The sequence below is a fragment of the Heptranchias perlo genome, unplaced genomic scaffold (assembly GCF_035084215.1).
Source record: "Heptranchias perlo isolate sHepPer1 unplaced genomic scaffold, sHepPer1.hap1 HAP1_SCAFFOLD_56, whole genome shotgun sequence".
Taxonomy (NCBI): domain Eukaryota; kingdom Metazoa; phylum Chordata; class Chondrichthyes; order Hexanchiformes; family Hexanchidae; genus Heptranchias; species Heptranchias perlo.
The window spans coordinates 3752162-3779605 of NW_027139581.1; the positions used below are offsets into that span (position 1 = coordinate 3752162).

The following is a 27444-nucleotide window of genomic DNA, read 5'->3' on the forward strand; positions in this document are numbered from 1 at the left end:
ACTTGAAGGAGTCGTAAAGAGTGCGGAGGATAGTGATAGACTTCAAGGGAATATGGACTGGCTGGTGGAATGGGCGGATACATGGCAGGTGAAATTTAACGCAGAATAATACGAAGTCATACATTTTGGTCGGAAGAATGAGATGAGGCAATATAACTTAGAGGCCAAAAGTCTAAAGGGGGTGCAGGAGCAGAGAGATCTGGGGGTGTATGCGCACAAATCGTTGAAGGTGGCAGGGCAGGTTGAGAAAGTGGTTAAAAAAGCATACGGGATCTTTGGCTTTTTTAATCGAGGCACGGAGTACAAAAGTATGGAAGTCATGACAAAGCTTTATAAAACACTGGTTCGGCCTCAACTGGAGTATTGTGTCCAGTTCTGGGCACCGCACTTTAGGAAAGATGTGAAGGCCTTCGAGAGGGTGCAGAAGAGATTTATTAGAATGATTCCAGTGATGAGGGTATTTAGTTACGTGGATAGACTGGAGAAGCTGGGGTTGTTCTCCTTGGAACAGAGACGGTTGAGGGGAGATTCGATGGAGATCATCAAAATCATGAAAGTTCTGGACAGAGTGGATAGAGAGAAACTGTTCCCATTTGCGGAAGGGACAAGAACCAGAGGACATCGATTTAAGGTGATTGGCAGAAGAACCAAAGGTGACATTAGGAAAATGCACTGCCCGAGGGGATGGTGGCGGCAGATTCAATCATGGCTTTCAAAACGGAACAGGATATGTACTTGAAAGGAAAAAAATATCAGGGCTGCGGGGATTGGGATGAGCTGGAATGCTCTTGCATGGAGCCGGCACGGACCGAATGGCCGAATCGCCTCCTTCCGTGCTGTCTCCTTTCCATGTTTCTCTCATTCAAATGGAAGAGGAGTGACAATGAGCAGTATCAAAATGGAGCAACTACCAGGAGTGGGGTTCGAACCCACGCGGGTATAAACCCATTGGATCTTAAGTCCAACGCCTTAACCACTCGGCCATCCTGGTCTCTTCACAGTTTGGTGTGGTGTGTAATATTCTTGAGTCTCACTGCTTCATTTTCATTGTCAGTCAAAGTCCAGGATGAAATGATGTGTGGAGCGGGGAATGTGTGACAGAGAGAAACTCTGAGAAGCGTTGAAGAAGTGACACACACGCTCAGACACATGACACACACACATACAGCCAGGTACACCTCTATGTGTGAGTGTGTGATGTGTCTGAAAGTTTGTTGAACTTTCCACGGGCCACTGTTGAAAGACGACTCACTGTTCACATTTCCATCTCTCTGTTAGTTAAGATCCAGAATAAAGTGATGTGAGGTGCGAGGAAAAGAGTGATAAAGAGAGACACTCAGAAAGAGAGAGAGACACTGGGACAGAAAGAGACGCTCTCGGTCTGTCTGAGTCTGTGTCAGTCTCTCTCCCTCCATCTGTCCAATACCCGCAGATTTGAGAATCACAGGGTCAAAGAAGGAAACAGATTGGAACACATTGAGCCTGTGTCCTGTTTCAAAACCGACTCCCAGGAAAACGGCTCCGGTAGAATCGTTAAATGGTCAAAGTTTTTCCGGCGAGTTTGACCTCCTCCCTGAGATGGGGAGACACGGGGACGTGGGGCGATTAAAAGGCTTCAGAAAAATCATTTCGAATTGGATATTCTCCATCGTGGTGAGATATCCCTCCTTATCCAGGGATTTAGCTCCCCGACGGGGAGGGAACATTTTTAAGAGGCCGACTACAATTTTTAATCCTTTGCCTCGCTTCTTCTTCAAAAACGACAGAGAGAAATAGAGCAGAAAAAGAATGAAACAGGTGATTATCATTTTCAGAATATTATTGAGCGGCGACTGTTTGGGGACTGAATTCTTGGGGCCCGTCTGTTGCAGAGCACAAATGTGTTCCGAACTGTTTCCTTCTTGGACCCTGTGATTCTCAGAGAGAGACAGAGGGAGAGAGAGAGAGAGAGAAAGGGGGAGAGAGAGAGACAGAGAGAGAGAGACAAAGACTGATCCTGAGAGATTTAACGATTAAGCCTCTGTTTGCAATGTACCTGTATGTGTGTGTCTCACTTTTTCTAACGTTTTCTGAGTGAGTCTCTGTTTCTCTGTCTTTCTCTCTCTGTCACTCTCTCCCGCTCTCCCCACATCACTTTATTCTCGACCTTGACGAACAGAAAGATGGAAATGTGAAAGGTGAGTTTTCTTTTAACAGTGGCCCGTGGAAACCAGGGTTCAATTTCCCGTCTGGGAGGTTACAGTTTTATTGCCTTTAAAAGCTTCACTTTCATTCCTCTTGCAATTTATCTCCAAGAGGAGGTTTACCAGAAAGATCCCACATACAACAATGAAATGGATGGCCAGTTAATCTGCGTTTTGGTGGTGTTAGTTGAGGGAGGAATGATAATTTCCTTAATAATGGATTCTAGCATTTTCATTTTAGACACACACATACACAGCCAGGTACACACGCAGACACTGATATACAAACAGATACACACACACAGGTACACACACAGAGAGACAGACACGTACGTGTAGATTGAAAAACAGAGATGAAAGGTCATCAAATAAATGGTTAAAATAGATTCACTGAACTTTCAAGCGTGTCTAACGCCATCTTGGGTGAGTGTCCATTATGGATTTGTACCGATTCCTCGGTCGTCTATATCCCCGCTTATCACGAGGGAAACCTGGGTTCAATTTTTCGACGGGGATGTTATAAATGTGCTGCCTTTAAAAGCTTCACGTTCATTTCTCTTGCAGTTTTCTGAGTGCTTCTCTCTCGTTCTCGCTGTCACTCATTCCCCCGCTCCCAACAGTGTTTTACTCAGGACCTCTGACTCACAAAGTAGGTTAGTAAGTTTGCAGATGACACCAAGATTGGTGGCATTGTGGACAGTGAAGAAGGTTATCTAGAATTGCAACGGGATCTTGATAAATTGGGCCAGTGGGCCGATGAATGGCAGATGGAGTTTAATTTAGATAAATGTGAGGTGATGCATTTTGGTAGATCGAATCGGGCCAGGACCTACTCCGTTAATGGTAGGGCGTTGGGGAGAGTTATAGAACAAAGAGATCTAGGAGTACAGGTTCATAGCTCTTGGAAGTGGAGTCACAGGTGGATAGGGTGGTGAAGAAGGCATTCGGCATGCTTGGTTTCATTGGTCAGAACATTGAATGCAGGAGTTGGGATGTCTTGTTGAAGTTGTACAGGGCATTGGTGAGGCCACACTTGGAATACTGTGTACAGTTCTGGTCACCCTATTATAGAAAGGATATTATTAAACTAGAAAGAGTGCAGAAAAGATTTACGAGGATGCTACCGGGACTTGATGGTTGACTTATAGGGAGAGGTTAGACAGACTGGGACTTTTTTCCCTGGAGAGTAAGAGGTTAAGGGGTGATCTTATAGAAGTCTATAAAATAATGAGGGTCATAGATAAGGTAGATAGTCAAAATCTTTTCCCAAAGGTAGGGGAGTCGACAACGAGGGGGCTTAGATTTAAGGTGAGAGGGGAGAGATACAAAAGGGTCCAGAGGGGCAATTTTTTCACTCAAAGGGTGGTGAGTGTCTGGAACGAGCTGCCAGAGGCAGTAGTAGAGGCGGGTACAATTTTGTCTTTTAAAAAGCATTTGGACAGTTACATGGGTAACATGGGTATAGACGGATATGGGCCAAGTGCAGGCAATTGGGACTAGCTTAGTGGTATAAACTGGGCGACATGGACATGTTGGGCCGAAGGGCCTGTTTCCATGTTGTAACTTCTATGATTCTATGATTCTATAAAGTGATGGAAAATGACACAGAGCCGCAGAACTGGTCCAGTTATCAGCCGTCGCTCAGTGGGCAGCACTCTCGGCAGCGAGCACACAATCTGCTGAAAGAAGGCTTGTCTTTCACATTTCCATCTCTTTGTCAGTAAAGATGAAATGATGTGCGGAGCGGGGGAAAGAGTGACAGAGAGAAAGAAAGAGAGAGAGACACTCTGAAAAGCTTTGAAGAAGTGAGACACACCCAGATAGACACACAGCCATCATAGAATCTTAGAAAATTTGCGGCACAGAAGGAGGCCATTCGGCCCATCGTGTCCGCGCCATCTGAGAAATGAGCAACCCAGCCGAATCCAACTTTCCCGCATTTGGCCGGTAGCCCTGCAGGTCACGGCTCTTCAGGTGCGCATTCAGGTATTTTTAAAAATGAGTTGAGGGTTTCTGCCTCTATCACCCTCCAAGGCAGTGAGTTCCAGATCCCCACCACATTCTGGGTGAAAAAATGTTTCTACATTTCCGCTAATCCTTCTACCAATCACTTTAAATCTCTGCTGCCTTGTTATTGAAGCCTCCGCTAAGGGAAATAGGTCCTTCCTATCCACTCTATCTAGGTCCCTCATAATTTTGTACACCTCAATCAAATCACCCCTCAGCCTCCTCTGTTCCAAGGAAAACAACTCCAAACTATCCAATCTGTCTTCATAGCTAAAATGCTCCAGTCCAGGCAGCATCCTAATAAATCTCCTCTGCACCCTGTCTATTGTAATTACATCCTTCCTTTAATGTGGTGACCAGAACTGTGCGCAGTACTCAAGCTGTGGCCTAACTCGTATTTTATACAGTTCTGGCATAACCTCCCTGCTTTTATATTCTATGCCTCGGCTAATAAATTGTAAACAATTTTACAACACCAAGTTATAGTCCAGCAATTTTATTTTAAATTCACAAGCTTTCGGCTAATAAAGGAAAGTATCCCGTCTGCCTTCTTAACCACCTTATCTACCTGTCCTGCTATCTTCAGGAATCGGTGGACATGCACTTCAAAGTCCCTCAATTCCTCTACACCTTTCAGTATCCTCCCATTTATTGTGTATTCCCTTGCCTTGTTTGCTTTCCCCAATTGCATTACCTTTACACTTCCCTGGATTGAGCTCCATTTGCCACTTATCTGCCCATCTGACCAGTCCATTGATATCTTCCTGCTTTCGTTTTCCAAACTTCACTGGATACAACCATATTGCCAGAGGATTGGAGGACTGCTAATGTTGCACTGTTGTTTGAAAAGGGACCGAAAGATAGGCCAGTCATTCTCACCTCGGTGGTGGGCAAATTATCGGAATCAATTCTGAAGGACAGGATAAACTGTCATTTAAAAGGCACGGACTAATCAAGGACAGTCAGCACGGATTTGTTAAGGGGAGGTTGCGTCTGACTGACTTGAATGAATTTTTCGAGGAGGTGACAGGGAGGATCGATGAGGGTAGCGCAATTGATGTAGTCTACATGGATTTTAGCAAGGCTATTGACAAGGTCCCACATGGAAGATTGGTCAAAAAAGTAAAGGCCCATGGGTTCCAAGGGAATGTGGCAAATTGGATCCAAAATTGGCTCAGTTGCAGGGAGGAAAGGGTTAACGTCGACGGGTGTTTTTGTGACGAGAAGGCTGTTTCCAGTGGGGTGCCGCAGGGCTCCTGTATTAGGCTCTTTGCTTTTTCTGGTTTACATTAACGATTTGGGCTTAAACGTAGGGGGCATGATTAAGAAATTTGCGGATGACACAAAGATAAGCCGTGCGGTTGACAGTGAGGAAGAAAGCTATAGACTGCAGGAAGATATCAATGGATGGTCAGATGGGCAGAAAAGTGGCAAATAGAATTCAATCCGGAGAATTGTGAGGTAATGCATTTGGAAAGGGCAAACAAGGCAAGGGAGTACACAATAAATAGGATGATACTGAGAGGTGCAGAGGAATTGAGGGACCTTGGAGTGCATGTCCACAGATCTCCGAAGGTGGCAGGACAGGTGGATATAGTGGTTAAAAAGACATACGGAATGCTTACCTTTATTAGCCGAGGCATAGAATGCAAAATCATGGATGTTATGGTAGAACTGTATAAAACACTAGTTAGGCCACAGCTTGAGTACTGCGCACAGTTCTGGTCACCAAATTACAGGAAGGATGGAATTGCACTAGAGAGGGTGCAGAGGAGATTTAGTAGGATGTTGCCAGGATTGGAGAATTTTAGCTCTGATGACAGATTGGACAGGCTGGGGTTGTTTTCCTTGGAACAGAGGACGCTGAGGGTTGATTTGATTGAGGTGTACAAAATTATGAGGGGCCGAGAAAGAGTGGATAGGAAGGACCTATTTCCCTCAGCGGAGGCGTCAATAAGCAAGGAGCATAGATTTAAAGTGATTGGTATTACTTTTAGGATTAGAGCGGAAATGAGGAAAAAAAATTCACCCAGAGGTTGGTGGGGGTCTCGAACTCACTGCCTGAAAGAGTTGTTTGAGGCAGAAACCCTTAACTCATTTCAACAATACCTGGATGTGCACCTGCAGAGCTGCGGACCAAATGCGGGAAAGTGGGATTAGGCCGGGTGTCTCGGTTCTCAGCCAGCGCAGACAGGAAAGGCCGAATGGCCTCCTTCTGTGCCATAAATTTTCAATGCTTCTATAAACAATAAAATGTATTGAGATATTGGAGCAGACTGTAAATATTGTATTGGACATTGAAATTCCTCCAAAGCCGATGAATGAGATGAAGTGATAAAATAATGGGGTCACACTGGAACATAACAGGGGGTTGAAATTAAAGTAAAGAGGGGCATAGATATTTGGATTTTCAATGTGCAGGGTTAGGTTCCTTTGAGTTAAAAATTAAATTGGGCTGGGGGGAAATAATACTCAGCAAAAAATTATCCATAAGGTGGATATTAGCAACAGGATAACTGGAGAATCTTTAAAGTCCATGACTTCTTGATAATATGGCACACCTTAGTTTCCTGTACAGGGTATTATGATTTTCTTTGTCTATATCATAATGTATAATATTAACCAAATGAAACTTGGAGCAATATGTACATGTCTTTCTGTGCTTATGTAAATCTGATGATGATAAAATATAAACTCAGGATGATCTTAGGCAGTGTGGTTTCACTCAGGTTCAAGAGGAGGGACTTTAAGAATATGGTTTAAAACTAGTTAAGTGTCCCACCTCGCATAGCTCGCATAATGCCCGAGACATTTAGCAAGAGGGTGATGTTGAGGGGGGCATGGTTCAGCATCTCAAGAGATGTGGTAACCAAAGACCTCCGCATTCCTCAGAGGAACAAATAGCTTGTAAACAGCGATAAAGGTTAATAACTACTCATATCGGAATCACGTGGAAGTAATTATTGGAGGATTAAAAACCCCTTTGTTGCCACAGTAACAGAAAAATCTGCTAATATTGTGTATCATTTGTCGTTCGGGTTCTAATTATTTGTGGTGCATTGACCACATTAAACAGCTGACTGTTCGCAAACTTGGCGCCCGATTTGACCCTCAGCTGAGCTTCCAACCTCATGTCGTCTTCATCACCAAGACCGCCTACTTCCACTTCCGTCACATCGCCCGTCTCCGCCCTTGCCTCAGCTAACCATGTCTTTGTTACCAATAGACTCAACTATTCCATTGATCTCCTGGATTATCTCGCACGTTGCACCCTCTGTAAACTTGAGCTCATCCAAAACTTTGTTGCCCATAACCTATCTCGCACCAAGTCCCGTTCACCCATCACCCCTGTACTCGCTGACCCACATTGGCTCCCAATCCAACAATGCTTCTATGGCCTCACCCCTCCCTTTGTTTGTAACTTCCTCCAGCCCGAAAATCTCCTGGGATCTCTGTTCCTCTTGCGCATCCCCGATTTTAATCGCTCCACCATTGGCGGTCGTACCTTCGGCTGTCTACGCCCTACACTGTGGAGTTCCCTCCCTAAACCTCTCTGCGTCTCTATCTCTCTCTCCTCCTTTAAGATGCTCCTTAAAACCTTCCTCTTTGATTAAGCTTTTGGTCACCTGTCCTGATATCTCCTTATGTGTCTTGGTGTCAAGTTGTGTTTGATAATCGCTTCTGTGAAGCGCCTTGTGGCGTTTTATTGCGTTAAAGGCGCCATATAAATGCAAGATGTTGTTGTTTGTATTGTTAACAGAATTTAGCATGTGACTGCGGCGGACCATAACGTGAGAGGAGACTGCGAGGTGCGCCTGGTGACTGCACAGTCATTTCGCCTCTGGAGCTTGACATGAAAAGATAGAGGTCGCTTTTCTCTGATGGGACACTAGGTGGCGCAGTGGGTCCTTAACTGAAGGGTCCTGGGTTCAAACACAACCCAAACAGGACGGATGCAAAATATCTGTCAGGGAAAAAGAATTGATATCGGCAAAATGTAACAATGTGGCTTAATCTTGGAGAAAGAAATTCAGCAAAGTCCAAATTAGTCCATTTGTCATTCAAGATTTATTAACAATTTAAAAGTTTACAATTTACAAAGAAGTTTTAAAAAGTTAACACGAACTGAATGTAACAACTCAGTGTCACATTGAGAATAGAACAGAGCCGGTCTGAGCTGCCAGCTGTCTGCACAACTGCAACAGACAGCAGAGAAGGAAAACAGAGGCTCAACATAAAGGGAAGGAAACAATTGTGGATAAGAAATGAGAAAAAATATTTATTTACACATGAATTATTAAAACAAAGGTGAAAGGGGACTCAAACTCTAAGAATCATTTACATTATAGCGATGGTTATCTCACACATTAATAAACATTTCAATCAGAAAGACGGAAATCCCGTTGATGTTTTTCTCAGCTATAGATGTCGATATATTAACTGACGGCGTTTCACTTTGAGATGTTAATAAACAGATGTGCAAAATCCGAAATTCAACCGATCACTTTACCTGTAAAAGAGGGATAAAAGAATGAAGCAGATATTTAGTGGTCCGTGCATTTATCTCAGGGTTTTTATGAATGAAACTTTTAGAGGCTTTTCAAACCGCTTCATTCAGATCAAAGTGTCACTGGATTGAATCTTCTCACCTTCACCAGAGTGACGACAGCGCTGTAGAAAATGCTCAGGAAGAACAGAATGATGAATGTGGAAGCGGTTGTCCAGATGTTGCCGCTCTCTTCCTCATAGTCTTCGACCCAGACCTGGTTTATGGAATCTACGGGGATGGAGAGGAGGAAATATATTCAGATCGTTTATTAAACCAGGATATATTATTATTATTTATTTATTTCTTTCCTCACTGTATTATTTTGGTCTCTAATTTAATTTCCAAGGTGTATCTTTTGTTCAGTTAATCCCGCTCAGTAATCTGTCTCTGTTCCTAACTTCACAGCCTCGCTTCCTTTATGATCCTCATACATTCCGTGTTGGTAAAGGTGATTTTTTTTCTTAATTGTCAGACACTAATGTATTTTCAATCGATTTCGTAGATCGATCATTCGGGGATATTATGGTGAGATATCGAGGGATGTTCAGTGATTTATGTCGATTATTTTATCGATAGGTTTCGATATCTCCTATTTGACGGCTGGCATGGTGCTGGGTAAGAGATCGGATGTTAGTTCCAATCTTGGTCGTTTATTTGTGATGGAAATACTTTGAACATTATCTATCTGTATCAGTTTCCAACTGAGATAATTGCTTCAGTGCATGTATAGGGAGCAGGAAGATGTTATGGTATCAAAGTTTCTCAGAATACCAAGAACTGGGTTTTAGAAAATCGGTCCATTTCTTGTATTTTTAACGATCAGTTCAGTGAGATTAGTTAGTTTTCCCACTTCAGGATATGAAAGTGGCTTTTCCCGGCTGTCAGAAATTCGGACAGCTCTGGGCACGGCCTGTGACAATGAACGACCACCTGCTCTGGAATATTGATCTCCAGCGGTTTCCAATGTGCTCTGTTTCAGGGACAAAGTGTGGGTGCAATCGTTATCACCTCAAAGACTAGGTCAATGTAGTTTAGATTATTGACGCTAAACCTCTCATCTCAAGTTTAGTCAGGCAATGTTTTCTCAATCCCCCTGAATAGATATTTTTATTCATAAATAGTTATTTAATAAGTTGATTTATTTGATGTAAAGCGACGTTTATATTTGCAGACCATGTGGTTCTGTTATTTAGAAACTGACTGCCCGCTGGTCCCGGGGGTTCGTGGACAACAGAAGGGCAGTGTCTGTCTCTCTTTCATGAGGACAGGAGAGATGGTCTGTGCCGACCAATGCCCTTCCGTCACTACTGTCTACATTCAATGCAGTGAAGATAGAAATGCAACATTTTATTGGATAGAAATGATCCTCTGCATGTTGCTTTAATGGTCTTCTGTTAAATTAGTTGGAGTGGCCTCACAATAGTTCCCAACGGGCATCATCTAACAGCGCAAAACTGGCTTCAATCGGAAGAAATCGGTGTAATGACGAAGAGAAGCCGCAATGTATTGTTTTTGTGGGAATTGGAAACAGCCATTGTGTTGTGTTTGGAAGCGGTTTTCTTATATTAGGGTTAAGGGGTCTGGTAGTGGAAGCACCTTTAGTCTGCATTTAGCTTGTGCTGTAAATAAGCTCGAAGGGCGGAATATCGAAGGTTAACGGGTGATTTGAATGAGATTTTTAAGATTTTGAAAGGAATTGATAGGGTAGATAGAGAGAAGAATTTCCCGCTGGCGGGGGAGTCTAGGACAAGGGGACATAACCTTAAAATCAGAGCCAGGCCATTCAGGAGAGACGTTCGGAAACATTTCTTCACACACCGGGTGGGAGAAGTGTGGAACTCTCTCCCACAAAAAGCAGTCGATGCTCAATTAATAATTTTAAAGCTGATTTATTTTTGCTAACCAAGGGTATTAAGGGATCTGGAGCCAAGGCGGGTGGATGGAGTTAGGATACAGATCAGCCATGATCTCAATGAATGGGGGAACAGGCTCGAAGGGCTGAATGGCCTCCTCCTGTTCTTGCGTTCCAACGGAATGTTGGCGCATTGGGTCTCCAAAGGGAACATATCCTGCTCCCGACCAACAAAAATAATTCAATTCCCATACATTTGACTCGTTAACAGAAAAAGGGTCTTTATTTGCTGTTAATTAAGGAATGGAAATGAGATAATCTCATTGACAAGAATTCACGGTGTCCATCAGTACAAGGGAAATGTTCACAAAACTCGGTTTACCGCTCGATTTATTAACCGTTCTGCTCATTATCTTCAAGGGAATGGCTTCATGTCCGACCACACAGGAGTAAGAAGCACCGCTGGTCCAATCCTCCGTCTTAATGGATAACATGCTGTACATGAAGAAGGAGCTACTCTCGTTCTCCGCCATCACCTCAGTGTTCTTGTAGCCGCTGGAATTCAGCGTCTTGTTATTAACGGTCCACTTGACAAAGATCTCTCTGGGAGAGAAACCTCTCACTAAGCAGGTGAGGGTCATAGACCGCTGAGCGGAGATTTCTTCTGCTAACGGGAGGAGGACAAACACAGACGGTTCCTGTGGATTTGGATCTACAGAAAAAAATGTTTGGATATTAATAAGTGAGAGGCGATCATAGAGGGAATAAAGCGCAGCTTTAGGTTGTGAAGATTCACTTTGCACTCCGAGATATCGTCCCCTTGCCTAATTTTAAAAACTCTGTTTGTTGCTTTGTGCACGAGTCACTTAAGGTGACATCTCTCCTCTCCTCTACGTGCCTTGAGAAGGCAATCGTTTGAGAAATGTAACTGAGTGGCTTGTAGATAATTTGAGAGGACAACTACATCGTCCTGGAGCAAAGCCACATGTGGCGAAGATCGCATAGGGGTGATAGCCTCCCTTCGGATATGGACAGTGAAAGGACAATGGAAAAAGAGTTCGGATTTTTAACGGTCAGTTCAGGAACATAGGAACAGCAGGAGGCCATTCAGGCCATCGAGTCTGTTCCGCCATTCAATTATAACATGGCTGATCTGTTTCTCAACTGCATTTACTCGCTTGGTTCAATATCTCTCAATACCCTTTATCACAGTATCATAATATAGTACAGCACAGAAGGAGGCCATTCGGCCCAACGTACCTATTCCGGCTCTTTGAATGCGCTATCCAATTATTCCCATTACCCTGCTCTTTCCCGATAGCTGTCTATTTTTTCCCTTCAAGTATTTAACCAATTCCCTTTTGAAAGTTACGATTGAATCTGCTTCCACCACCCTTTCAGGCAGAACATTCAGATCATTACATCTCGGTGCGAAAAAAATGTTTCCTCATGTCGCCTCTGGCTCTTTTGCCAACCACTTTAAATCTGTATCCTCTGGTAACCAAACCTTCTGCCACTGGAAACAGTTTCTCCTTATTTACCTGATCAAAACCCTTCATGATTTTGAATACCTCCATAACATCTCCCCTTAACATTTTCTGTTCCAAGGAGAACAATCCCGGCCTCTCCAGTCTCCAAATAACTGAAATCTCTCATCCCTGCTGCCATTCTAGTAAATCTCGTCTGCACCCTCTCTAAGGCCTTGACATCCTTTCTAAAGTGTGGTGCCAAGAATTGAACACAATACTCCAGCTGAAACCTAACCAATGATTTATAAAGATTTAGCGTAACTTATTTGCTTCTGTGCTCTGTGCCTCTATTACAAAAGCCGAGGATCACATATGGTTTATTAACAGCATTCTCAACTTCTCCTTCCACCTTCAAAGATTTCTGTACGTACACCCCCAGGTCTCTCTGTTCCTGCACTCCCTTTAAAATTCTACCATTTAGTTTATATTGTGTCTCTTCATTCTTCCTCCCAAAGAATGCATCACTTCATACTTCTCTGCGTTAAATTACATCTGCCATGTCTCTGCACATTTCACCAGTTTGTCTATGTCCTCCTAAAGTTAGTTACTATCCTTCACATTATTTACATTTCCGAGTTTCGTGTCATCAGCAAACTTTGTAATTGTACCCAGTATACCCAAGTCCATGTCATGCTGATTCCTGGAGAACACCACTCTATACTTCCCTCCAGTCTGAGAAACTATCGTTCAACACTACTCTTTGCTTTCTGTCCCTTAGCGACAAAGGAAAGAAAAGTGGATGAGTTCCTGCGGTCAGTGTTTCAGGAGCGAGGGAGGAAGTTGAAAAGCAAGACCTCAAAGGTAGTAATCTCTGGATTACTCCCAGTGCCACCCGCTAGTGAGTCCAGAAATTGGAAGATAAGGCAGGTTAATTCGTGGCTGCAGACATGGCTCAGGATGGATGGCTTCAGAGTCTTGGGGCAGTGGGACCAGTTTTGGGACCGGAGTGCAAGGGTGGTGGAAGCAGATTCAATCGTGGCTTTTAAAAAGGAATTGGACAAATACTTCAAGGGAAAAAATTGCACTGGTACTGGGCAAGCGTAGGCTAAATGGGACTAAGTGGATTTCTCTTATAAAGAGCCGGCAGGGGCACGATGGGCCGAATGGCTTCAATCTGAGCTGGAACCATTCTATGATTAGACAATTTTGTATCCACGCTGCCGCTTTCTCTTTAATCCCGGGGGCTTTAATTTCGCTTACAAGTCTATTATGTGGTACTTTATCAAATGCCTTCTGGAAGTCCATATACACAACATCAACCACATTACACTCATTAACCCTTCCCGTTACTTCATCAAAGAGCTCAATCAAGTTATCAAACACGATTTTCCTTTAACAAATCCGTGCTGAATTTTCCAAGTGCCAATTAATTTTGTCCCGGATTATTCTCTCTAAAAGTTTCCCCACCACCGACATTCGGCTGACTGGTCTGTAACTGCCGGGTTTACCTTTTTGAACAAGTCTGTAACATTTGCAATCCTCCAGTCCTCCGGTGCCATTCCCATATCTAAGGAGGATCGGAAATTGTGGTGAGAGCCTCCGTAATTTCCACCCTTACTTCCCTCAGAAACCTCGGTTGCATCCCATCTGGACCGGGTGACTTTTCTACTTTGAGTACTGCCAATCTTTTAAGTACCTCGTCTATCTATTTTTATCCTATCCCATATCGCTACTGACCCCCTTTTACTGTTACAGTGGCAGCATCCTTTTCTCTAGTGAAGACCAATGCGGTGCATTCATTTAGTACCTCAGCCCTGCCCTCTTCCTCCACAAGAAGATCTCTTTTTTTTGTCCCTAATCGGTCCCACCCTTCCTTTCACTACCCTTTTACAATTTACATCTTTATAAAAACGTTTGGGTTCCCTTTTATGCTGGCCGCTAATCTATTCTCATATTCTCTTTGCCGCTCTTATTTCCTTTTTAAATCTCCTCTGTACTTTCTGTATTCAACTTAGTCCTAAATTGTATTATGTGCCTTACATTTGTCATAAACCTCCTTTTTCTGTTTCATTGTAATCTCTATATCTTTAGTCATCAAATGAGCTCTAGTTTTGGATGCCCTTCCTTTCCCCCTCGTGGGACTGGATGTGAACCATTTCCTCATTGAAGGCCTCCCATTCTTCAATTACTATTTTGCAAACCAATCTTTGATTCCGATCCCTTTGTAACTCACTGAAATTAGCCCTCCTCCAGTTAAATATTTTCACATTAGATTGTCATTTTCCATGACTATTCTAAATCTCATGATATTATGATCACTGTTCCCCAAATGCTCCCCCACTGAATCATGCTTCACTTCATTCCCAGAACTAGATCCAGCATTGCTTCCTTCCCCGCTGGGCTGGAAACACATTGTTCAACAAAGTTCTCTTGTACACATTTCAGGAATTCCTTCCCGTCTTTGCCCGATACATTGTTGCTGTCCCAGCCTATATTGGGATAATGGAAGGCCCCCCATTATCACTAATCTATCGTTCTTGCATCTTCCCGTAATTTGCCTGCAAATTTGTTCCTGTATCTCCTTCCCATTATCTGGTGGCCTATAGTACACACCCAGTAGTGAAATAGCTCCTCCATTGTTCTTTAATTTTAACCAAATGGATTTTGTCTTTGACACCCCCTCACCTTTATCATCACTTTCCAGTGCTATAATAGTTTAATTGATCAATACTGCCACACCTCCTTTCTTTCCTTCACTATCTTTCCTGAATACAGTGTAGACAGGAATATAAAGTACCCATTCCCCCCAACCTTTGAGCCATGTCTCTGCCATTGTCTCTATATCACAGTCCCATGTGGCGACTTGAGCCTGCAGCTCACCAACCTTATTTACCACGCCACGTGCATTTACACACATGCACTCCAAGCTCATCTTAGACTGCCTAATTTCCCCCTGTCTGATCCATCCTATTTCTGAAGTACTCTTTGCTCAAGTGCTATTTGTCCCTCCCAGTCCTCTGTGCACCTTGCTTCTTCTCTATAATGTTTCATCCTGGTGCCCACCCTATTGTCAAATTTGTTTAAACCCTCGCCCATAGCAGCAGTTAACTTCCCAGCTCTGTTGAGGTGCAACCCGTCCATCTTGATCGGATCCCTCCTGCCTCACAACTGCTCCCAATGTCCCAGGTATCTGAAACCCACACTCCTGCACCATTTCTCCAGCCACGCATTAGCAAATCTTATTCGGCCAGTCCTATACTCACTAGCGCTTGGCTCTGGGAGTAATCCAGATTTTACTACCTTTGAGGTGCTACTTTTGAACTTCCTCCCTAGCTCCTGAAACTCTGACTGCAGGAACTTTTCCTTCCTATGTCATCGGTTCCCACATGGACCATGATTTCTGGCTGTTCCCCTTCCCTCCTCAAAAGGTCCCGCATCTCTCAATGTTGTCCTTTACCCTGGCACCAGGGAGACAACACACATACAGGACTCATGTCGGCCCTTGCAGAAACGCCGGTCTATCTCCCTGAACACAATAATATAAGAACATAAGAAATACGAGCAGGAGTAGGCCATACGGACTCCCGAACCAGCTCCAACATTCAATAAGATCATGGCTGATCTTCAACCTCAACTCCACTTTCCAGCCCGATCCCCATATCCCTTGAATCATAGAAACATAGAAAATAGGAGCAAGAGTAGGCCATTCGGCCCTTCGGGCCTGCTCTGTCATGAAAATGATAATAGCCGATCGTCTAACTCAGTGCCCTGTTCCTGCTTTATCCCCATATCCCTTGATCCCTTTAACGTTAACACATATATCGATCTCCTTCTTGAATACATCTGATGACTTGGCCTCTACTGCCCTCTGTGGTAGAAAATTCCACAGGTTCACCAACCTCTGATTGAAAAAATGTCTCCTCACCCCGGTGAGAAGTGGTATACCCCGTATCCTGAGTCTGTGACCCCTGGTTCTGGACTCCCCAGCAATCGGGAACATCCTCCCTGCATCAAGTCTGTCTAGTCCTGTTAGAATTTTGTATTTTTCGATGAGATCATCTCTCATTCTTCTAAACTCTGGTGAATAAAGGCCGAGTCATTCCAATCCCTCCTCATCCTGCCATCAATCCTGCCATCCCAGGAATCAGTCTGGTAAACCTTCGTTGCACTCCCTCCATGGAAAGGACATCCTTCCTCAGATAAGGAGACCAAAACTGCACACAATACTCCAGATGTGGTCTCACCAAGGCCCCGTATAACTATAGTGAGATATCCCTGCTCCTGTACTCAAATGCTCGCTTTTAGCGACTGGTGTGCAAGGACACCCAGGTCTCGTTGCACCTCCCCTTTTCCCAAACTATCACCATTCAGATAATCATCTGCCTTTCTGTTTTTACAACCAAAGTTGATAACCTCACATTTATCCACGTTATACTGCATCCGCCATGTTCTTGCCCACTCACCCAACTTGTCTAAATCACTCTTTGCATCCTCCTTACAGCTCTCATTCCACCCCAGCTTGGTATCGTCTGCAAACTTGGAAATGTTACATTTAGTTCCCTCATCCAAATCATTGATATATATTGTGAATAGCTTGGGCCCAAGCACTGTTCCCTGCGATACCTCACTAGTCACTGCCTGGCACCCGGAAAAAGACCCGTTTATTCCTATTCTCTGTTTCCTGTCTGTCAAACAATTCTCGATCCATGCCAATATATTCCCCCCAATCCCATGTGCTTTAATTTTGCACACTAACCTCTTGTGTGGCACCTTATCAAAAGCCTTCTGAAAATCCAAATACACCACATCTACTGGTTCTCCCTTATCTATTCTGCTGGTTACATCCTCAAAAAACTCCAGTAGATTTGTTAAGCATGATTTCCCTTTCATAAACCAATACTGACTTTGTCCATTCACGTGAATGCCTTCCAAGTATTCTGTTGTCACATCTTTCATAATAGACGATAGCATTTTTCCCACTGTTGATGTTACGCTAACTGGTCTGTAATTCCCTGTTTTTTCTCTCCCTCCTGTTTGAAATAGTGGGGTTACATTTGCCAGCCTCCAGCTGTAGGAACTGTTCCAGAGTCTATAGAATTTTGGAAGATGATCACCAATGCATCCACTATTTCAAGGGCCACTTCCTTTATTACTCTGGGATGCAGATTATCAGGCCCTGGGGATTTGTCAGCCTTTAGCCCAAATAATTTCCGAAGCACATTATCTTTTTACCAATAATTCCCCCAGAGTCCAAAAATCTATCTATCTCAGCCTTGAATATATTCAACGACTCAACATCCACATTCCTCTGGGGTAGAGAATTTCACAGATTCACAACCCTCTGAGTGAAGAAATTCCACCTCACCTCAGTCTTAAATGGTCGACCCCTTATCCTGAGTCTATGCCGCTTAGCTCCAGCCAGGGGAAACAACCTCTCAGCATCTACCCTGTCAAGCCCCCTCAGAATCTTATATTTTTCAATGAGATCACCTCTCATTCTTCTAAAATCCAGAGAGTATAAGGCCATTGTACTCAATCTCTCCTCACAGGACAACCCTCTCCTCCCAGGAATCAATCCAGTGAATCTTCTTTGCACCGCATCAAAGGCAAGTTTATCCTTCCTCAGATAAGCAGACCGAAACTGTACGCAATACTCCAGGTGAGGTCTCAACAAAGCCCTGTACAATTTTAGTAAGACTATTGAACCCCCTATAACAACTGCATTTCGCTCGCTCGCAGTTCAGCCGAGTCTCCCGTGGTGCAGTGGATTTGCTCCGGATTGCACGTAATCCAGCAACAAACTATTAATCTCAGTTTTGAAATTTCCAATTGACCTCCAGCCTCACCAGCTTTTTTGGGGAGAGAGTTCCAGATTCCCACTGCCGTTTGTATGAAGAAATGTTCCCTCGCATCACCCCTGAACGACCTAGCTCTAATATTAAGGTTATGGCCCCTTGTTCTGGACTCCCTCAGTTTCTCCGGTGTCAGCCAGCGAATTTACAGGATTATTGAGTTCAATTTCGCTACTTGCCATGGTGGGGGTAAAAGAGTTTCCTCTAATCCAAGCTCTGCAGAGGGGACCGAGAAGTGAGAAAAGCCTTTCGTTCGGAATAAAAGAGTTTCCTCTCCATTTTATCCATTTACCAACTTTATTGTTTATTCATTCCCGGGATGTGGGCGCCTCTCGTGAGGTCGGCTTTTATTGCCCATCCATAGTTGTCCTTGAGAAAGTGATGGTGAGCCTTCTGCTTGACCCGCTACAGTCCGTATAGTGAAGGTACTCCCACAGTGCTGTTAGGAGGGAGTTCCGGAAATTTGAATGGGACAATGAAGGAATGGCGATATTTGCCCAAATCGGGATGAGTTGTGATTTTAAGGTGAACTTGGAGGTGATGGTGTTCCCATGCACCTGTTGGTAGGGGCCGCGGGTTTGGGAGGTGCTGCCAAAGAAGCGTGCACGAGTTGCTGCAGTGTATCCTGTAGATGGTACACACTGCAACCACAGTGAGCCGGTGGTGGAGGGAATGAATGTTTAAGGTGGTGGATGGACTAAACTATGCCATGGGGATAGACTATGCATATATTTAATGAATAGAAGTCATGTACACGCACTGAGAAGATTCACAATGTGACACTTGTTGCTGCAACCTCACTGCTCACCTCGTTCCTTGTGTATGGACGCTCTTTTAGGAGTTGGAAGATCCTGATGGCTCACCACGCAATAGAACGTATCCCCACTCAGCCACGCTTGTGTCGAGATGTCTACTTTGCTGATCAGGCTGTCGGAGCCCTCGCCAGGTTGGACGGCAATCTCTGATTTTAAAGGCTGCTGTTCTCTGGTCCAGGACACGTTGACCCCATTCGGAGCATCAGACACGACACAGGTCAAAGTCACCGTCGCCTCCAGTAAAACCTGTTCTTGTGATGGTGGCAGAATTGTGACTTCTGGTTCACCGGGTGGAGGACAATCTGTGAGAGGAAAATAAATGTGAACCGATCTATTCTCTGGAGAATTGTGAAGCGAACGTTCAGCCTTTATTTGATTAAAGACAAGGAAAGTCATTTTTACTTTGGGCGATATGGACTCAGCCTCCCATTATACAGTGCGCCTGATTTTCCGTGCCACTAATCAGGAATGTGACCATTGGTGACTCCCCCATTCCCTGGAACAGTTGTGTTGAAGCACAGCTCTGATGCTCTACTTGCGCACCGCCTGATTTCGGCTCACTGAGAACAAAACTGGGACCAGGATCGCAGACTGATCCGATGACATGTGCGCAGAGGAATCCCTTCTGGGGCGGGGCTCTGGAACGTCTGCAGTGCTCACTGAACTGTAACAGAGGCAGAGAGAGTCAGGCCGTCCAGGAGAAGGAAGCAAGTAACTAGATACTCGGTAAAGAAAGAAAGAACTTGCATTTATACAGCGCTTTTCATCACCTCAGGACGTCCCAGAGCGCTTTACAGACAAAAAACTACTTTTGACGTGTGGTCACTGTTGAAATGTTGGAAACTCAGCTATCAATTTGCTCACAGCAAGCTCCCACCAACAGCAATGTGATAATGACCGGGTAATCTCTTTTAGTGATGTTGGTTGAGGGATAAATATTGGCCAGGACACAGGGGAGAACTCCATTGCTTGTCTTCTAGATATTGCTGTGTGATCTTTTCCTTTCACCTGAGAGGGCAGATCGGGGCCTCGGTTTAACGTCTCAACAAGATGGCACCTCCCATAGTGCAGCGCTCCATCAGTCCTGACTGGGAGTGTCAGCCTCGATTTTATGCTCAAGTCTCAGGAGTGGGATTGAACCCACGACCTTCTGACTCAGAGATGATCAATAACATCAATGATATGTTCCTAATAATTGGTGAAAGAAGTTATCAGTCCCCCCACACACCCTCACCCCCACCCCACGGAACACTGACTGTAAATTTCGGTAGAATTTGGCACTTAGATGCATCTGGCCTCAGCTCCCGGTTTGCCTCTTACCAGGAGAACTGGTGATATTTTTGCTCTGGATGCTCTTGCTCGCTTTGTGAGTGACGGAGCAGGTGTATACCGCACCGTTGAACCATTCCCTGGAGGTGATTTCCAGCCGACTACTGACGCTGAAGTTGCCGTTCTCTTCACAGGGAGGAGAGGTGACGAACCCGGACTTCACGGGCAATCCGCCCTTCAGCCACTGCACGTCGATGGGTTTTGGTCGGAATTCGGATATTAAACACACGGCCGTTACATGTTTGCTGGATAAGATTTCCTGAGGTGAACTTTGCGTGAGGATAACAGTTGGAGGGACCGCAGGCAATCTTTCTATGGGAATTCAAGGAAACAAAGGAGATTTCACCATTTCAAAATTAAATAATTCTGTATTGGAAAATTCTGTTATCTTTTCACATCTTGGTCGCCATCGAGCTCACACTAACCTGGAATGGGCAGCTTCACTGTCTTCCAGGCAGATCCGCTGTGCCGAACCACGCAGTAGACTTTGCTGCTCTCCATCTCTGACTCGGGGATCGTTAACTGGCTGCTCAGGGTGTAGGTTCCCTTCTTGTTGAACACTGACGGGTAGGTCATGAATCCACTAGTGATGCTTTGGTCATTTTTGGTCCAGGAAAGGATGGCTTTTTCGGGGGAATAGTTCATCGCCAAGCACCCGACCGTCACCAAACCTTCAGTATTGGGTTCTCCACAGGACGATAGCAGGGCGAAGAGTGTCGGAGTAGACGGTTCAGCTGTGAAAGAGGAACAAATTGAACACAAAAGTGAAACTCCGCGATCACATTTACATGAAACGCCCTCATGTTTTGAATATCCGCCAGAATCTGCACCAATTGCATCATTTGAGGATCACAAACAACAGTGAAAAGTGAGCCTCTGCTAATTGTGAGGCCTGACTTGAAATGGGCTCACCGAACCCCAGTCTGGTGCATCCGAAAGTCCGGAGACAGGAAAGTCCATTCGGCCCATCAAGCTCCATCCACCCAGACTCAGTACAAGGAAATTGTATCATTGACTTCGCCGAACTCCTTGTCGCCACTCCAATGACGAGGACATATTCTCTCCCCTAACTGTTCTCAAGTAAAGTTCAGGCAAAAATATTAATATCACAGGTCTGGAAATTCCCCCAGGCTACTCCCTGTAAACGGAGTTTCCACTCCACTTCCCACAAAGTCTCGCAGGCGGAGCGGGAGCAGCTCTGACGAATTTCTCGGCATATAAGTCTGAATATCCATCGAGGCCAAGAGGGGGCTGGATAAAAAATCAGGCGTATACGTTTAGAGGAACTGTGAGCAGCAGGGATGGAAAGTTGGTTGATGGACAGGAAACACAGAGAAACGGTTAACGTGTCCTTCAGATTGGAGAACGGCTGGAAAGTGAAGTCCTCCTGGTGTCAGTATTCGGGGCACTTCTGTTTACATACATTCCATGGTTTACACTTGGCGACAGGGAATAAAATCTCGAAAGTTGCTAACGACAAAAAAGTACATGATTTGGCAAGCAGCGAGGAGGAATGTAAAAGTCTTCATGAAGACAGAGGCAGGATAGGAGAATGGGCGGGCATGTGGCAGATATAATTTAATTAGTGTGCAGAATGTGGGACTGTATACTCAGGGATATGAAACTAAGTGTTCGGATGTGCAAACAGATCTAAAGTGTGAATATATAATTCTAAAAATGCGATTGTACGCCAAAAACATCTTGCAATTATATAGCCCCTTCAATGTCATAAAATGTCACTGAGGCACAGAAGGAGATATTGGGACAGCTGAACAAATGCTTGGTCAAAGAGGTAGGTTTAAAGGAGATTCTTCAAGGAGAGGGAGAGGTAGAGAGGCGGCGAGGTTTAGGGAGGGGATTACAGAGTTTAGGGCCAAGACAGCTGATGGCACGGCCACCAATGGTGGAGCGATTAAAATCGAGGATACGCAAGAGGCCAGAATTGGTGGCCTCGGAGGGTTGTACGGCTGGAGGAGGTTACAGAGATAGGGAGGGGTGAGGCCATGGAGGGATTTGAAAACAAGGATGTGAACTTTAAAATCGAGGCGTTCCCGGACCGACAGCCAATGGAGGTCAGCGAGTACAGGTGTGATGGGTGAACGGGACTTTGTGCGAGTTAGGATACGGGGCAGCAGAGTTTTCGATCAGCCCAGGTTTATGGAGGGCGGGAGATGGGAGGCCAGGAGAGCATTGGAATAGTCAAATCTAGAGGCAATAAAGGCATGGATGAGGGTTTCAGCAGCAGAAGAGCTGAGGCAGGGGTGGAGATGGGTGATGTTACGGAGGTGGAATTAGGCGGTCTTGGCGATGGAGCAGATATGTGGTCCGAATCTCATCTCAGGGTCAAATAGGACGCCGAGTTTGCGAACGGTCTGGTTCAGCCTCAGAGAATGGCCAGGGAGAGGGATGGAGACAGTGGCTAGGGAACGGGTTTAGTGGCGGGGACCAAAGACAACGACTTCTGTCCTCCCAACATTTAGTTGGAGGAAATTTTTGCTTATCCAGCACTGGATGTCGGACAAGCAGTGTGACAAATCAGAGAGAGTGGAGGGGTTGAGGGAGGTGGTGGTGAGGTAGAGCTGGGTGTCGGCAGCTTCCATGTGGAATCTGACTTTGTATTTTCAGATGATGTCGCCGCGGGGCAGCATGTCGATGAGAAATAGGAAGGGTCAAGGATAGATCCTTGGGGGACTCCAGAGATAACGGAGCGGGAAGAGAAGTCATTGCGGATGGTTCTCTGGCTACGACTGGGTAGCTGAGAATTGAACCAGGCGAGCGCAGTCCTACCCAGTTGGATGACGGAGGAGAGGCTTTGGAAGAGGATGATGTGGTGAACCGTGTCAAAGGCTGCAGACAGGTCGGAAAAGATGAGGAGGGAAAGTTTACTCCGGTCACAGTCACATAGGATGTCATTTGTAACTTTGTCAAGGGTCATTTCAGTACTGTGGCAGGGGCGGAAACCTGATTGGAGGGGTCCATAATGGAGTTATGGGAAAGATGGTGACAGGGGTTAGGGAGACGACAACACATTCAAGGACTTTGGAGAGGAAAGCGGGGTTAGAGATGGGGCGGTAGTTTGCAAGGACAGAAGGGTCATGAGTGGGTTTTTTTAGTTGGGGGGGGGGTGATGAGGGCAGATTTGAAGGGGAGGGGGACAATACCTGAGGAGATGGAACCGTTAACAATATCAGCAAACATGTATCGTTCACAATATAAGCTAACATTGGGGCCAGGAAGGGAAGTTTGGTGGTCAGCAGTTTGGTGGGAATAGGGTTGAGGGAGCAGGAGGTGGTTCTCATGGACAGGATGAGAAGTGAGATATTTAAATTCTTCTTTGGCAGTAGCGCAAAATCGACGATAACGAATTGCACCTCATTTTGCAATCCACCCAAATTTCTTTTCCATTTAAGTGAAGAGGAATTTGTTCAGTGTGGGTATGATTTCGGGGCATGAATCCGACTTGGGCAGTGGACAAAGGGGCGGTATCGAATCGGCCGCCTGTTTCTCGCCCCTCCTTATATTCACTCCCATTGAAGTATAACGGGAGGCTGGTGCAATACTGCCAGTTGTGAGCTACCGCCCATTGAGTATCAATTCATCCTTGTCTGTGGTGCAAAATGGGCGACAGCCAATCGGTGCCCCGTTTTGCACTGCCTTAAATCGAAAAGATGCTCGGGCAGGGGGAAACGAGCTGCCGATTGGCTGTCGTTGACATTGCTTTTCTCTCTCAGGGTCGAAAGAACGGTGTATAGAGAAATAATGTCACCTCTTAATGTGAACCCTTTCTCTCTCATGGTCAAAAGAACGGTGTATGGAGAAATAATGTCACCTCTTAATGTGAACCCTTTCTCTCTCATGGTCCAAAGAACTGTGTGTAGAGAAATAATGTCACCTCTTAATGTGAACCCTTTCTCTCTCATGCTCTAAAGAACGGTGTATAGAGAAATAATGTCACCTCTTAATGTGAACCCTTTCTCTCTCATGGTCTAAAGAACGGTGCACAGAGAAATAATGTCACCTCTTAATGTGAACCCTTTCTCTCTCATGGTCTAAAGAACGGTGTACAGAGAAATAATGTCACCTCTTAATGTGACCCCTTTCTCTCTCATGGTCTAAAGAACTGTGTGTAGAGAAATAATGTCACCTCTTAATGTGAACCATTTCTCTCTCATGGTCTAATGAACGGTGTATAGAGAAATAATGTCACCTCTTAATGTGAACCATTTCTCTCTCATGGTCTAATGAACGGTGTATAGAGAAATAATGTCACCTCTTAATGTGAACCCTTTCTCTCTCATGATGCATCGAGCAACTTCTCCCATTTGCTTTCTTGCTGTAATCAAATATTGGGCCAAGTTTCGCGGTATTTACTGTTTACTCCTAATGTCCCAACACTTCAAGATACATAAATAATAATATCAACAGCAATAATAAAGGTATCACTAATAATGTGGTAGTAATAATATTATTATTAACAGCAATAATAATAACTATTAATAATGTCAGCCAAGAAACGCCTTGCAAATGCGGGTAGGACCTTTGGACCAGAACTGTTCCCTGTCCTATTCTCCCGCCGCCCTCAACACATCTGAGTCCGGGGTCTCTGTATTCTTTGTTTACCGCCTGGCTCGGGTCTCAAATCACCAACACAGATGAGCTGCAGAACCTCGATTTGCTAAAGTAGCGCTCTTCCGTTTCTTAAATGATCTGTGCTATAGCCTCGTCTGCAGAGAAACTGTTCAATAAAACACTAAAGGTAGATTTTTGTCTTCGCTGGCTGGGTATTAAGGATAATCTCAGCTTCGCGCTGAACAACAATCTGGGGAAGGGGGAGGGGGGGAGGGAAATCTGATCGGGAAAAAATAGACGTCACTCACAGAATCCACCTGATCTTCCTCCTATTTAAACTAATGGAAGTAAAATCGGGAGAGTTTTGTAGCAGGTGTGCAATCCTCCCCACTCAAATTTCCTCTCTGTGCACAGAGCAGGGATTGTTTAACGCCCAGGCGGGAATCTATATCTTGCACACTTTAACTTCGAAATGTGGAATTCAGTATAATTCAAGTTTAACTGAAACTACACAAGGATCCGTGTAAAACAGAACATCGCTTCGTTTAATTATCAGAGACCCTGAATATAACGGAGCAAATGGAGAAACGAGCCTTTAGGTTCGAACTTCTAACTTCGACGGGAGCGTAATTCAGGGAAAACCAGGCGTTGTGTAATTCGGAAAGCCCATCCGCTACCGCCCGTTTTACGCCCCGCACAAGTTGAATTTTACCTCCAGAGTGCTGATAATAAATTAATGTTGATATTAACGTCATTTTAGTGAAACAAATCTGTTTGAAGTTTAAAATTGTTTCTAGTTTCCTTCCAGCCTTACGAGGTCAGTAGTTTTTAAAATTTAATGAACTAATGTAATTTAATTAAACGAAGATCATTTCAACAATTCTGCTTGATTTCCAGCAATATTCGCATCGCTGCCTCCAACCTTATAATTTCCCCCACTCTGCCTAGTTTATTTCTTGTCTATTTCCAACCTTGTGAAGCCTGAAAGTTCTTTGGTTGAAATATATTGGTGGTAATTTTGACTTGGCGGGACAGTGTAAAACTGGTGATTCACGTCATTGGAAATAAAAGCCGGGAGAGATGTTAAACGGGCTGTCGACTCCCCAGCACACGTTTCGCACTGTCGCCAAAATCAAAATTACCCCCATTCATTTTAAAAATGTTGTTTGGCTTCTATAACAGTTTATCTCTTTCTGCCTATGAATTTGCACAATTCTTTAGTAAAGCCTGTCTCACTGCCTAAAAGAGATAATATACAAAGAGCCAACATTTTTGGACAGTTTACTGACAATAAAACTTCCTCCATTGAAGAGTAAGTACTTAATAAACCAAGAGCTATTTTAAATTGAAATCTATCCAGCCACAGGCTCCACATTGTTCATTAATTAAATATAATATATAAAATCATCAAGACCAAACCAGGATACAGCAACTAATTAAAATCTGCAGTGAGACCTTTTGGAGCTCAATCACAACTGAGTAAGAAACACGGTGATTTGTGAAATTAATTGTAACATAATCGATTTATTTTTCTCCCATCTCTGACATTTTCTCCTGACGGTGTTGTGTATGGGACATTTGTGGAAGGCGGTTTGTGTTTAATTGATTATATTGTAAGTTAACATTGATATTAACTGATGCTGTATTAAATTATAATCAAATCCAATATTAATTTTAAACCTGCTTCTGCCCACAACCTTGTGCATTGTGGAAATGTTAACAAACTTTTCGTGACAGATATTCAATATGAACGTATCGAATATTATACTAATAGATGAATACATTAGTTTTATGTAAATAAAGGCACAGAAATGAGTTTTAAATTATGAAGTGAGTTGTAATGATTTGGAATGCAGTGAAAGGGCGGTGGAAGCAGATTTAAAAGTAACTTTCAAAAGGGAATTGGATAAATACTTGAAGGGAAAAAACAGGACTCTGAGAAAAGTACAGGGGGATGGAACTGATTGGAAGCTCTTTCAAAGAGCTGGCAGAGGCACGTTGGGCCGAATGGCCTCCTCCTCTGCTCTACATACTATATGATACTATGATGCATCGAGCTTCTAATAATTTTATGCTCTGTCTCTGCACAATTAGAATCTCTGTAGTTTTCTGAGCTCTCTGAAACAATACAGACTCTGCGGATTTTCACAGTGTCTTTCACATGATGGAGTCAGGAGTGGATTTTTAAGCAGTTTTCTACACGGCCGAGCGAGTACTCTACACTCATAAAGAATTTCAGTATATCCTGAAAGGAGCCCGATGTACATGATCTCGGACTGAGCCCAAAGCACTTGGGACAACATTATAACCGAGAACTGCATTAGCCAGATGTTGTCAAATTAAACATTGCAGAAACAAAAATAAACACAGATCAGCATCAGGTTTCTGGTATCAAATAACCCATACTCGCAGATAAACAAGATCCCACAATAATCAAGGAGAAATGCAAGAGTGATACAGCTGCTTTGATCTATAAAATCTCAGATGCACAATCAAAAGTTACATACCAATAAATCTAAGGAAACAGTACCAACTTCACAGGATTGTGGAAATAATTAACTATTAAAACAACACGAAATACAAGATTAAACATACAAATTAAATACTGCAACTAAATTAGTGCATGTTTCTTACCTGCAGTCACCGTCACCATGGTCCCTTGTCCCCAGTAGCCCCAGTAATCACTGTGTTACATTCCTTCATCTGAGTCACACAATAAGGGGCTCTGCATTCGGTACAGAAAATAGTCTACATTATTTTAAGTTTTGACATTCCAGAGGCAAGGTAATGTTACGATAGATTTATGTGATATTAAAAAT

General features: G+C 44.1%; 1 non-coding gene and 1 gene segment (V, D, J or C); both read right to left on the reverse strand.

The window, feature by feature from the left end:
* Positions 1-908: 908 nt before the first annotated feature.
* On the reverse strand, positions 909-991 carry trnal-uaa (transfer RNA leucine (anticodon UAA)). The gene has a single exon. It is a non-coding gene; the product is annotated as a tRNA-Leu (tRNA).
* A 7248-nt stretch (positions 992-8239) lies between these two features.
* Positions 8240-27350, reverse strand: LOC137315782 (Ig heavy chain C region-like). The segment is given in 7 exon segments: positions 8240-8700; positions 8840-8967; positions 10974-11303; positions 18721-19029; positions 20048-20368; positions 20482-20790; positions 27260-27350. Coding segments are annotated over 7 exon segments (1425 nt in total).
* Between the last annotated feature and the right edge of the window lie 94 nt (positions 27351-27444).